The sequence below is a fragment of the Oryzias latipes genome, chromosome 6, assembly GCF_053564925.1.
Source record: "Oryzias latipes strain Hd-rR chromosome 6, Olatipes_Hd-rR_3.1".
NCBI lineage: Eukaryota > Metazoa > Chordata > Actinopteri > Beloniformes > Adrianichthyidae > Oryzias > Oryzias latipes.
In genome coordinates this window covers 33,729,588-33,742,039 of record NC_136242.1, presented here as the reverse complement: position 1 = coordinate 33,742,039, position 12,452 = coordinate 33,729,588, and the positions used below count along the sequence as shown (strand labels likewise).

At 45.6% G+C, this 12,452-nt stretch overlaps 1 protein-coding gene across 4 annotated transcripts in view; it reads left to right on the top strand.

Annotated features, from left to right (window-relative positions):
- LOC105354303 (neural-cadherin) overlaps window positions 1-9,141 on the top strand; it is a 130,895-nt gene extending 121,754 nt beyond the window's left edge. For 2 of the 4 annotated variants that reach the window (XM_023956114.2, XM_078949426.1), the window contains 3 exons: window positions 952-1,196; window positions 6,461-6,615; window positions 8,114-9,141. In XM_023956114.2, the coding sequence (XP_023811882.1) occupies window positions 952-1,196; window positions 6,461-6,615; window positions 8,114-8,680 (967 nt within the window). In that variant the 3' untranslated portion in view covers window positions 8,681-9,141. Of the gene's footprint in view, window positions 1-951; window positions 1,197-3,448; window positions 3,612-6,460; window positions 6,616-8,113 lie in introns of those variants that run through there. The other 2 variants (XM_078949424.1, XM_078949425.1) reach the window with 2 other exon arrangements.
- Window positions 9,142-12,452: the final 3,311 nt, after the last annotated feature.

The window sequence follows — 12,452 nt, the reverse complement described above, 5'->3', positions numbered from 1 at the left end:
ATTATTTTTTGCTGCAGGTACATCTTTAGAGAAGAAAAAAACATTTAATTAATAATAGAGTTCAATTCCCTGCTAACACAATAGAGGCTCCCGCCGCTGAAATCCCTGAAACCATCAAAGGAATTTGCTTCCTCTTCTTCCCGACTCCCTAACAGAACAGGACACTAGCTGCAGCCTGTTTCTCGGTCCGACCCGCACTTTAATCGCCCAAAGAAATGTAGTTCCTGTGGAGTTCCCGAACGTAGTAACCTAAAGGGTGCATGGATGTAAATGGATCTGCAGGGTTCATGCAGACAGAGGCAAACGACAGTAAATCTGCTCAACATCTCTGGAGATTGTCACTCTTCCTTTTCCTGAATGCATCGGCTGCCGTTCGTGCGGTCTTGTCCCGCACACGGGCGACTCTGACTCACTTGGCCACGCCCCTCCTTTTCATGCAGACACATTGGGGTCAGAAAAGGCTGTTTGGCGTCTCCCTGCTGGTCACAGATGCTTTAGAGGTGAGATCATCCACGTGTGTCTGCTGAAATAATAATAGCCTCCTGGCTGCTCCTGGGATCCCTGCAGGTCTTCTCGCTGCTAATTTAAGATGCCAAACTAAGCAGCGGGGACTTGGACATCCATATTCTGTGACTGCAGCACTGCCTCAGGATACCAAGCGCTCAGAGAAGCAGGGGTTGAATGATATTCAGAGGATATTTTATAGCAAAATCCACTGAGGGAGTACTATTTGAAAGCCAATCTCAGATCCTTGTTTCCTTTGCTGATCTTTTCTGGGATCTCGTTGACTCTGTGCTTCCTTCAAACAATCTGATTTAAGGCTCTAATTCCGGTGGGATTTGTTTGCACACAGCTGTGGCTTCATAGCTCTGCAGAATTCAATGTTCTGTTCATCAGACGGCTTCCCAAGCGTCCCATGCCTCTGCTCTTCTCCACCTTTTTTCTGCACAGGTGCCCCCCGGGTCACATGACCAGGGAGAGCCCCTCGGGTAAAGTGTGCATTTACACGCTGTGCGCCAGCCGGCCGTGTCGCCACGGCACCTGCGTGGCTCACTCCCCGTCGCGGTACTCCTGCCTCTGCAGCGACGGCTACAGGGGGCGGCACTGCGAGGTGGCGCTGGCCGTTTTCCACGACGACGACAGCCTGAGCCTCAGCTCCATGTTCGCCATCAGCATCTGCGTCATGGCCTTCCTAGGTAGCTATGTGGACTACGTCCTCTTCTACATGTGGTGACCTGACGTCCTCTCTCCTCCCGTTTCTTCTCATCTTTTTTGTATTTCTTCTTGTTGCCTCTGAGTATTTTATTCACCCTTTATGACCTGTAACATCAGCTGCTTTATTACCTCCACCGCTGTTTTTGCTGGATGAAATCTCCTCACAGAAGCTTATTTTGCTGCCGTATTAATCTTTTGGGTTGTGCCAAGCGGTGATGCCTCCATGGGGAGTAGGTGAAAGCGTGAAACAAATCTGTACTCGGGAAGAGGAGCAGAGAACTGAGCACATTGTGCGTCCCGGTGATTCATGGAGATGCTGTAGTGTTAAAGTCCCCTGAGAGGCTGGAGTTTTTTATGCTTTTCTGTGTATATCATCACTTCTTTGCCCCCCCCCCCCCCCCCCCCCCCCCCCTCCATCTCATTCAGTCAATTTTACTCCCAGCCTCACTGTTATCTGTCCACCTCATTTTCTAACCCTCTGTCTGCTCATTTTCCCCCCCTGGACATTTGTTTTTATGTGTTTCTGGGTTCGTTTCTGTCCCCCGTGTGGCGCTACATGTGTCCCCGCTGTCCACTTCAGGGCTGTGGAGCTCATGGACCAAATGAAAGAGCCCCAGCGCCGGGACAGCCTTGGGTTTGCTGCCTCAGAACCGTCAGAAAAAGCTCATTTATCACTTTCAAAGCTTAAAGATTTCTTCCGTCGAGTTAGACGGAAATTTTCTTCAGAAACGGCAAAGCTTTGCTTCAGCTGCTTCTGAAAGGCAAAGTGCTGACTGAGACGAAATCACAATAAGGTGTCAATAGGAAAGTTTTGTCTTTTCAGTTTTTGTTGTGAAGGAAAAAAAACAACCAAAGGCTTCACAAACACAGAAAAAAAACAGGTTTTAGAAAGATATATATATATATATTTTTTTGCTGTGGAAGTTTGAGGGCCCTTAAAAGTTTCTCTTTGAAGACGCATCGGAGGATCTGAGGCGGCATTCTGACATGTGAGAGGTCAGGAGTTCAGAGACGTGATGCAGAGAGCAACTTCGCCTGCTTTGTAGTTGGAGAGCAGATTCTTCAGATCAATAATTATAAGATGAGGGTTATGTGGTCTTTTCTTTGTGCCAGTGGAGAAATAAGCTACAGAGCCTTCAGGTTTTAGCTCTGGAGCTTGAGTGCAAAGTGCCGTTAAAGCCGGCCGGCCAGCGTCTGCGGGTTAAATGAGGAATCTGTATGTGAACGCACACATTTTGTATGTGAACACACACATTTTGTATGTGAACGCACACATTTTGCATGTGAACACACACATTTTGTATGTGAACGCACACATTTGTATGTGAACGCACACATTTTGTATGTGAACGCACACATTTTGCATGTGAACACACACATTTTGTATGTGAACGCACACATTTGTATGTGAACGCACACATTTTGTATGATTGCTGTCAGATACTGCTGCTCTGTTTTTTGTCTGTTTGTTTGCATTAAAACAATATTTGTAAACTTTTTAAATGCTAATAGAGGCAAATAAGAGTTCCACAAAAGATTGAAAGAATGTAAAAAATCAAAAAAATCATGTTTTTGAATTTAATGAACTTGAAACACTTTGATGGAATTTAAAAAAAGATGGATTTTTCTGTGATCTTTTTGCAGAAGAAACACGTTTTTGATGAAAAGAAAAAGCATTGTAGTGTGATGTGCCCTAAATGTACTTGATTTTTTCCCCCTGATAACTTTAATACTTCAAATTTTGTCTGCAAAAGAGTCAAATAACAGATTAGTGTCTTTAAAGTCCCAATCTGATCATCTTTATATCTATTTTTCTTAGCATTTTTTAAGTCATGACTGTGACTTTTTAGCCAAAATCTAAAAACCTGTCGTTTTCTGGGACGTAGTTTCTGCAAAGCGGCATGAGGTTTTTAAAAATTCACCTCTGAGATGTGGGTGGGACCATTGGAGCAAAGCGGTCCCGCCCCCTCTTCCCCTCCTTTTTGCTAAGAAGCAGAGCGCTTGTGGCCCACCCAGCGTATTTGCTCTGCCACAAATACAATCTTTCTTACACTTAATTCACTGATTCACAGCAATTTGAATAAAGAAATGCTCAAAAATGCTATTTTAATCTCAATTTTATTAAACATATTTTCTATATTATCAGAAAAATGTCACAAAAATGTATTGCAAACACCAAAATCCCGATTTTCATTGGAATTGCCATCTAACAGAAATGTTTCTTCTCACCCAGAAAGAAAAACAAGGAAAATGTAAAAAGGCTGGAATGCTTAATCGTCAATAAGAAGTAATCAGCGAACTGATTTTCCCATCATCTCTGCGCTCTGGACCAGTTTCCAGTGATGATGCTGGTCTCCTTTTATAAACAGTCAAATAAAGCTGCATGCTTGATGGTCTCATAAGCTGTGTTAAACTCTAATAGGATCAAGATTCAATATCTACCCGCATCTGCCTCCAGCGGGGGCTCTTTTAAATAAGTATGCATCAATATCTGCAGGAGGAAAGATGGACGACCCCTTTAACTCATTGGAAGTGGGGAGGAAAGGGTTGTGCTTAGAGGAATGAAGCTCTTTTTTTCCTCACAGAGGTAGAAAGCGGGGGCTGTGGCGCGCCGGCGTCCCTCAGAAGGGCCACATCGCCGCACCACTCTTTATGTCACACATAAAACCATTTGGCAATTCAATACAGTGTCCCTGCCTGTGACTGGCCCAAGATTCCCTGCAGGGCTGTGCGCCTAATATTAGGACATCACTTACCCTGACACTTCACTCAGTGTTACACAAAGCTATCTGTAATGTTTGATAATTATTCAGAACCGGGGCAGCGTGGCCTTCAAGTCTTTTTATTGAAATATGTAGCGCTAAAAAAAGCAGGTGCCGCCCTTTTACAACAGCTGTTGCATATGAAGCATCTATATTCAGAGGGGCAAACTTTTCACCCCAACAAGAATCCTCCACTGCTCCTTCATGCAATTCAGATGAGAAGGAGCGCTCATCGGGGAGTGTAATAACATTTTCACACCTTAGAAAAAGAATAAATCACGCCGGATCTGTCGGTTGGTCTCGGCGCTGAAGGCAGATCCGTCGGTTGGGCCGACACCGAATGACTGCATTTTTAAATGTACTGAGCAGCTGGATGCACGCTGCATACATCAGTGGGGTAATGATGACCCTCGTCAGCGCAGGAGCTGCTGCTGCTGGAAAAACACTCGCCTGCCAAATTAAAATGAGACTTTTCTTTGCCTCAACCTGCATTAAAAGTTAAAATCGTCATCCATAATTGACGTCGACACACGCCGTCATAGCTCCATGTGGGTTATTGACAGAACAAGATCACCAATCCTCATTAGCCCTGCATCAAGTCTGACTCCATCTGATGAATAGCAGGAATTAGTCTCCCATATGGACCACGCGATTGTGTAAAGTGCCTGAGCATTTTATCATCTGAATGATCTATAAATAAAAAATGTTTTTTTCCAACTCTTCCTCATCTCTCACCTGCCTGGTTTGTGTCTGCGTCTTCATCATTTCCCCATCTTCCTCCTGTCGCTGCTTCATCTGTCTCCTCCTCGTCTCCCTCAAAGCGAGCAGTGAAAGGGTTAAGTGATGAAGCAGGACTCTGGGTGAGTCCAGGGTCATTCATAATGCACGGTCCAGTCCGGACTCGCATCACGAGCAACAGTTGAGGGCAGAGCGGCAGCGCCGGTATGGATTCAGGAATGCGTGCGCTGTTTGTGCTCCGCCCTGAGTGATATTGATCTGTAGCTGCACTTTCACTCTCACTGATCTGGCTGGAGGTGGACCAGCAGCTGTGTGTGTGTGTGTGTGTGTGTGTGTGTGTGTGTGTGTGTGTGTGTGTGTGTGTGTGTGTGTGTGTGTGTGTGTGGTGTGTGTGTGTGTGTGTGTGTGTGTGTGTGTGTGTGTGTGGGTGTGTGTTCACCTGCGCCTCATTTTGTGCGCTTATTGCTGTGTATGGGGGGTGCACTTCAGTTCCATCTGTCGAACCCCCCCCCCCCTCTTTTAGTGGGGGGGGGGCTCGTTTGATATCAGCCCGGGTGATGATGAAGGATGAGGTGAGCTTCAGCTCGCTGGTCGTCCTGGAGGTGAGGGCGAGCCGGGCCGGCGCCTCCTCGGCGCCCGGCCTTATCAAGATTCTGCAGTTTTCTCCAAGCCTGCGCCGGCGTAACGGGGAAGCAGTCGGGTCAGCTGATCGATACCTCCCCCCCTCCACCCCCGTGGAGAGGACACTCAGCTGGGGATAGAGGAATGCTTCAAATCTCTGTCTGTAATAAGAGCAGCAGCTCAGAAACAAACAGCAGCTCCTCAAAGTGACCGAAAAAAAACCCTTTTTCTTCTCAGTAGCAGAACACGAAAGTCGTCATTTCTACAACAGTCCCTTCCCCAGCAGTTACTTTAAAAAGCCAGACTGTTATTACCCCGCGTTTCTCTGAAGATTTCCAATTAAACTGATACTTAGCATCATGTAAACTACTCTAGGTGGAATGGATCCCATCCTGTGTGCGAGATAAAAGCTGAAGCCAGAAAAGGCCAGAGAGAAAACTGGAGCACTAAGAGACTTAATGAGTGAGAGGAGGAGGAGGAAGGATGAAGGGGGGACCGCTGTGCCGCCTAAAACAAGAACATAAAAACAGACACCAGTGAAGGGATTCAGAGTGGGAGCGAGTAAAAACAGATAGTGAGGTGGAAATCATAGAGCAAGAGGGATGGCAGATGGGAGAAAAAATATTGGTTGAGATTAATGGACTTTAAAGGTCAGTCCAGCATGTTGTATAATTCAGCACACAATAGCTGTGATTGATGGGTATGCTTTAGGACCTTTCCTACTCGGCTCCGCGGCGTTCCTCCCTGCTCCTCGCTGAGCCACTGAGGCTTTGGGTTGAAGCTGCGAGGAGAGCAAATTCATTTAAAAGGTGTCTGAGGAGCTGAGAGCAGAAACAGAGGAGCATCAGAGAGAAAGAAAGGGGCTGCCTCCGTGTCCATGTGTGTTCAATGGGAGCCGCACTTTCACGACACATCCTGAATATGTTGTGCATTCCCAGTCATTCGCAGTCTTTAATGACATTTTTTAGAAATTAATTGATTCTGGTTACAGATCACACAGTGTGATGTTTCCTGGGGTTTTCGATGTACTTCAGCAGTTTTATTTACACCCAAAGATGTGTTTTTCTGCTCACAGCTTCTTTTTTTTGTGTGTGCTGCTCTAACGCCTCTCTGGCACCCCTCAGTGTTGATGCTGGGGCTGTTTCTCTACTCCTGCTGGAGGAAACACAAGGGCCTCAAGGAGGGCGTGTACCACGTGTCTGCACACCACGGGGAGTGGGAGGACATCCGAGAGAACGTGCTGAACTATGACGAGGAGGGCGGAGGCGAGCAGGACCAGGTAACTGACATGCAGGAAAACACGCAAATTCCTCCAGCCCTGCTGCTGCACATGAAGCACTAGGAGTTCCTCAATAGACCTGTAACATCATGAGGTCCTCAGGAGACCTGTGACATCAGGAGGTCCTCAGTAGACCTGTGTTGTATAAACAGCTGTTGTTTCATTTACAGCACAGAGTATTTTTCTTTCCATTTATTGGTCACTTCCTCATTTGTTGGGTTTTTTTTTTTAGTTTGGTGGCAGCCGTTGTGCAGAGGAAAAGCAGTCAACCATGTGATCTGAAGGTCACAAGTTTGGGTCCTGCCTTAACTGCCAATGTGTTGAAGTGTCCTTGGGGAAAACAATAAACGTCACATTGCTCCTGGTGGTTACAGGTTTGCGCCTTGCAAGGCAGCAAAGCTGCCATCAGTGTGTAAATGTGTGTAAATGTGCGTGTTTGGGTGTATGGGACTGTAAAGCACTTTCTACTAAGGACCTCCTGATGTTATACGTGTTTGGTAGCTAATGTGTTTGGATCTATGAGCTTCAATAACAAAGCATCGGCCTGTCATGTCTGCTCTGACCCTTTTATTCATTTGGTTGACCATTGAGGCTAAAATTGGACAATTTTCATCTTCAAACTTCAGCGTGAGTCAACCTTTAACACGAAAGCTTGACTTATGACCGTCTATCTGAAGCCTGTAGCATCTGAGAGAAAGTTTCTTTTTTTTGCTTTTGTTTGTATATTACACACATACTTTGGCTAATCTTTAGATTTAAATTTTTAAAACTTAATTTTTGAAATCAAAAAGTGCATCAGAATGTATTCTGCTGCGTGAAGGACTACAAACATATAACAGACCAAATAAAATGCACAGATCATATATTTTATTTTAAGATTGAGGGAAAATAACCCAAAAAAAGCAGCATAAAGTCAATGTTCTGCAATCTTTTCATCATCAAAGCATTGAATGGTTGTAAATTAATTGATGTAAAACACCTGAACAGCACGTGGCGCCCCCTAATGTTCACATTTTTATTGATCAAACTTCTATTAACTATGCAAGCGGCGCAGTGGAGCATTTTATTTGCATGAATTGGTGCGAAGAAATGCAAATATGGTAGATGATCCCTCTGGTGTTTGGTTGCAGACAGAGGAGCATCCAGGAGATCTGCAATAAAACACAAACTAAATATCAGTTCCCTGGAGATCTCAGAGTGCGAGTCAATTAGACAAAATTAGGCAAGAAGACACCAGTAGCTGTTAAAGCCTCCACCCCCGCCCCCTCCCACAATCAGATCATTAATTATTTGGCTGATCAAAGGTGGGGTTGTTTCCAGCGTCTCTTCCTGATTGAGTCTGTGTAACAGCATCATTTGTTTGCAGAAGCATGAAATGAGCTCCTCTGCTCACAGTCTCCTATGTCATTATCTTCCAAATTGTGGAGCTTATAGAGGACACAGAACTCGTCTTTTCTCGTTGTTTTCTAATCCTCTCCTTTCTGTCCTGGTCTCTCAGAACGCCTTTAACATGGTGGAGCTGCAGCGCTCCCTCCAGCCCAGTCCTGCACAGTCCCTCCGCTACAGCTACCCCCAGAGCGTCATCTCCTACCCGCAGACCAAGCCTCCCCAGGAGAGCAGCAAGAGGGGAATGCCAAACGGGAACGGCAGCGCCGCCATCGCCCTGCGCCTCGCCATCCCTGCCTCTGAGACGGAGACCTTATCGTCCCCTCTAACCTTTCGCCGCTCCCAGCGAGCCTTCTCCTTCTCCAGCCAGGACTTGGCCCGGTACCTGTGTGAGGTCATCAGGGACATGGAGCACCCGGAGGAGCTCGGCACCATGACCACGCCGCGCCGCTCCTCCGGGAAGGAGAAAAGCCTGGCGGCCGTGCGCTCCCTCAGCTCCCTCAATGCGTCTCAGGGCTCCGAAGTGAGGTTCCACGCATCTCAGAGCATCCGCATGGACAGGTTCAAAGCCCTCCGAGCGGTGGTGAGCGACATGAAAGGAGACTCCAAGACAGCTGAGGGCCAGAGGAGTAAACTCAAGGAGAGCCGGGGGCAGCTGAACTGTGAGAAGAGCGGCTGAAGCTGCACCCTCAGAGAAACAACTGCAGCTCGCATGAAAGCAGCAGCAATCAGACGCTGGCAGCACGAGTCCAAAGGGAGGTAATTAAACGGGAGCTACTTGGAGACCGGCTGATCACCAGAGTCTATGTGAAGTCTGCTATAAATGTACCGTATTGATCAAACTCTGAACTTTTCTGTTCTTTGATATAAAAGATGTTTACCAATGAATGACCAGATGTGATGTATTGTTTACTCGACATTTGCACTGTACAGTGTTATTTTGCAGGAAAGCGCTTTTCGCAGGCGTGTCTTCATGTCATCACACTTATGTCTGTGTGAGATGGCAAAACAGTTTCCTGTCAGAAAACGGGCCTTTTTTTTCCACTTTTGACGACTCATGAAACCATTTCTGTGACAAAATGAGTTTGTTCCAATTGTGTTTTCAATTTGCTTTCAAATAAATGAATATCTTTGATAATATTTTGTCTTCATCCTCAGGTATTTAGCTTGAAGTTTTTGGTGGTCATGGTTGTACCTCAATGTTGAGGAGCTGGTGCAGCTGCTTCCAGTAGAAGCTGGTAAGAAAAGCAAAGTTAATTTTGCAATTCATGTTGAGAGCCTGAACACCTCCACCGCTGAGACTCCCCAGAAGAAGCTCAGAATGTGGGGGTCCCAGCGGGCGCTCCGACATCATATTTAATTGGCCAACATTACTGGAGTTAAGCAAGTGTGACACTGGAGCGGACCTCCTGGGAGGCGCTGCTGGCTGCTCCCAGACTTTCTACACACCTACAGAAAGCATCCGAACGCAAACATCCCATCATATCCATGAGCTCTGCAGACCTCCAAGAAGGTAATCACTGCATTGTTGTTGTCAGTGCATCCACGCACGTGTTCCTCTGTTGGTTCTGCTCCTGTCTGCTGAAGCACGGATCCACACTGCCATCTAGCGACAGCCTGCCGCCACTGACTCTGAAATGACTGTTGATGTCAGCATCAGAAAAGAAGGTTCCCAACAGCTGCATCCTTTAAAAAATGTGCAATAAAGTTTATTGAAGAAAAAACACACAAAAAAACAACACAGCAGCATCCTTGAAGAACTTCCTGATTATCTCTGGCGTCATGAGGCACAATTAGGCCAAATCTGGCACATTCATTAAAACGACTCTGCCAATGTCATTACTGCAGAGGTTTTTTATGCATCTAAATTAAACAAAGTTGATTTAAAAACAAAAATGTGTTTTTTTTTATTTTTTCTGGTCAAGTTTTTGAAAACAAACCTTCACATCATTCATTGAAAACATCCATCTTTGCTTGATTTGCAGTTTAGCTGCTTATTTCCTTTTACATTCATTTCCAAACTGACTTCATCGAATTCTCTCGAGAACACAGAACGCGATTGAGACTGAACATCAAACCTTTCTGCATTTCTCTGAGTGTAACTCTCCATTTGGCCGTTAGAGGTCGCTGTTGCTTCATGAAGAAACCCAAAGTTATTTCAGGGTAGATTCAGTTTGATCAGAATGTATCTATCTCTCTTTATTTATTTTAAACTAAACATAAAACAGTTTAATAGATCTTGCTAACGAACTGAAAACCTAGTTGTCTAAATAACAAATCAAAAAACAACAACTCCCCCTTCTTTTTGTAGGAGAAAAACTATTCTACTTATTTTGTCTTAAAGTCGACTTTATTGTCGATTCTTCACATGTGCTCGACATACAAAGAATCTAAATTCAGTTTCTTCTCTGATGCGTTGACAAAAAAAATGACAATTTACAATATTATCCAATAAAGTGTGAATCCAAGAAGGCAGATTTACAAATTTACAGTAAATACATGTGGGGCCCAAAGTGGCATGTAGTGCAGGGATTGTGGTTCACGGGGGGTCGACTTAGCACTGTTCATGGGGGGAGATGGTTGGTGGAGAGGTGGGTGTTCAGCATCCTGACGGCCGGGTGTCTGAAGGTGTCTCTGAGTCTGGTGGTGCGGAGGCGGAGGCCCCTGTACCTCGTCCCCGGGGCCAGGAGGCTAAACAGGTTGTGTGTGGGGGGGTAAGTTTCAGCGCTTTGAGGGTGACGCATAGAACGGATTTAAATTGAGTTTCAAAATAAAAGCTCATGGCAGAAAAGTCTGAATTTGAGTGAAGTTCAAAGGATTTCCTCACAGCTTCACAGGTTTTTTTGTTTTTCTACATCCAAACATTTCTGGTAAAATTCTCAAAGCCTTAAAACCAAAGTGTCAATTTTTACAAGGTAACATCTGTTAAAACATCACAGCTCCAGGAGGAACAGGTCTGTATAAGAGACATTCTCCTCCTGGTCTCTTACTGACCTGGTCCTCCTGGTCTCTCACAGACCTGGTCCTCCTGGTCTTTTACTGACCTGTTCCTCCAGGTCTCTCACAGACCTGGTCCTCCTGGTCTCTCACAGACCTGTTCCTCCTGGTCTCTTACTGACCTGGTCCTCCTGGTCTCTTACTGACCTGTTCCTCCAGGTCTCTCACAGACCTGGTCCTCCTGGTCTTTTACTGACCTGTTCCTCCAGGTCTCTCACAGACCTGGTCCTCCTGGTCTCTCACAGACCTGTTCCTCCTGGTCTCTTACTGACCTGGTCCTCCTGGTCTCTTACTGACCTGTTCCTCCAGGTCTCTCACAGACCTGGTCCTCCTGGTCTTTTACTGACCTGTTCCTCCAGGTCTCTCACAGACCTGGTCCTCCTTGTCTCTTACAGACCTGTTCCTCCTGGTCTCTTACTGACCTGTTCTTCCTGGTCTCTCACAGACCTGGTCCTCCAGGTCTCTCACAGACCTGGTCCTCCTGGTCTCTCACAGACCTGGTCTTTTTAGAGCCGAGTCAGACTGTAAGGTTTTTAAAACATAACTTTAAGCTGCTGTAAAATGTTAACTTGCTTCTAAAAAGCTGCATTTTTTTGTGTCTTTTTGAACAGTAAAGACTAGAAGTAACTATTGTAATGGTTCCTACTCTGCAGAGCTGCTGAAAGAGTCCATTCTTGCAGATGAGTGTCTGCTGTCCGAGCATCCAGGGTGTCCAGCTCATCCCCTCGTCTTCCTGCTGGTTCCTCCAGCCGCCGCTTGATGTTTTGTGCAGCAGAGGAATCAACGCAGCGTGTTCTTTCCCTCCAATCTTTCTTTCTGGTGAAATTGTTTTCAACACTTCAGTGGTTTTCTCATGTGTTGGTTGCCTAAATGAATATTCTGCTCAGCTTTGCCTCACAAAGACTTTCCAGCTCTTTCTTTGGTATTGAATGCTGATGAAAAAAAACAGCCGATGATGCTTATTGTGACTGTGAAACACAATAAAGAAATGCTGTATTATTCCTTTTTCTCTGTTTTCCATTTTCTATTCACTCATTCTCACTTCTTGGATTGCATAAATGATGTCAGAGGTTGTTTGTCATTTTAGGGATCACATAGTATTCAGTATGAGGCTTCATTAAAGTCTCATTTTCCACAGGGTGTCCTGTTTTTTTTTTTTTTTTTTAGTTAAAATTGCACATTTCTGTTAAAGATAACCACGTTGTCTTGAAACTGCATTCCCTCTCAGTCCTTAAATAACCTTATTGATCGCCTTTCACGGGTTTACTGAATCCCAGCGGACGCCGCTGACTTGGATCTGCGTTTGCATGAAGGTTGGTGCTCCTTGCTGACGTTTCCTGCAGACCCAAACTGCAGAGAAGCGCTCGATTCTTCCTTTGTCTTCAGTCGTTTGCATCCCTCCGTCTCAGCAGAAGAATGAAATGATCAAGGATGATGACACTGCATGTCCTCTG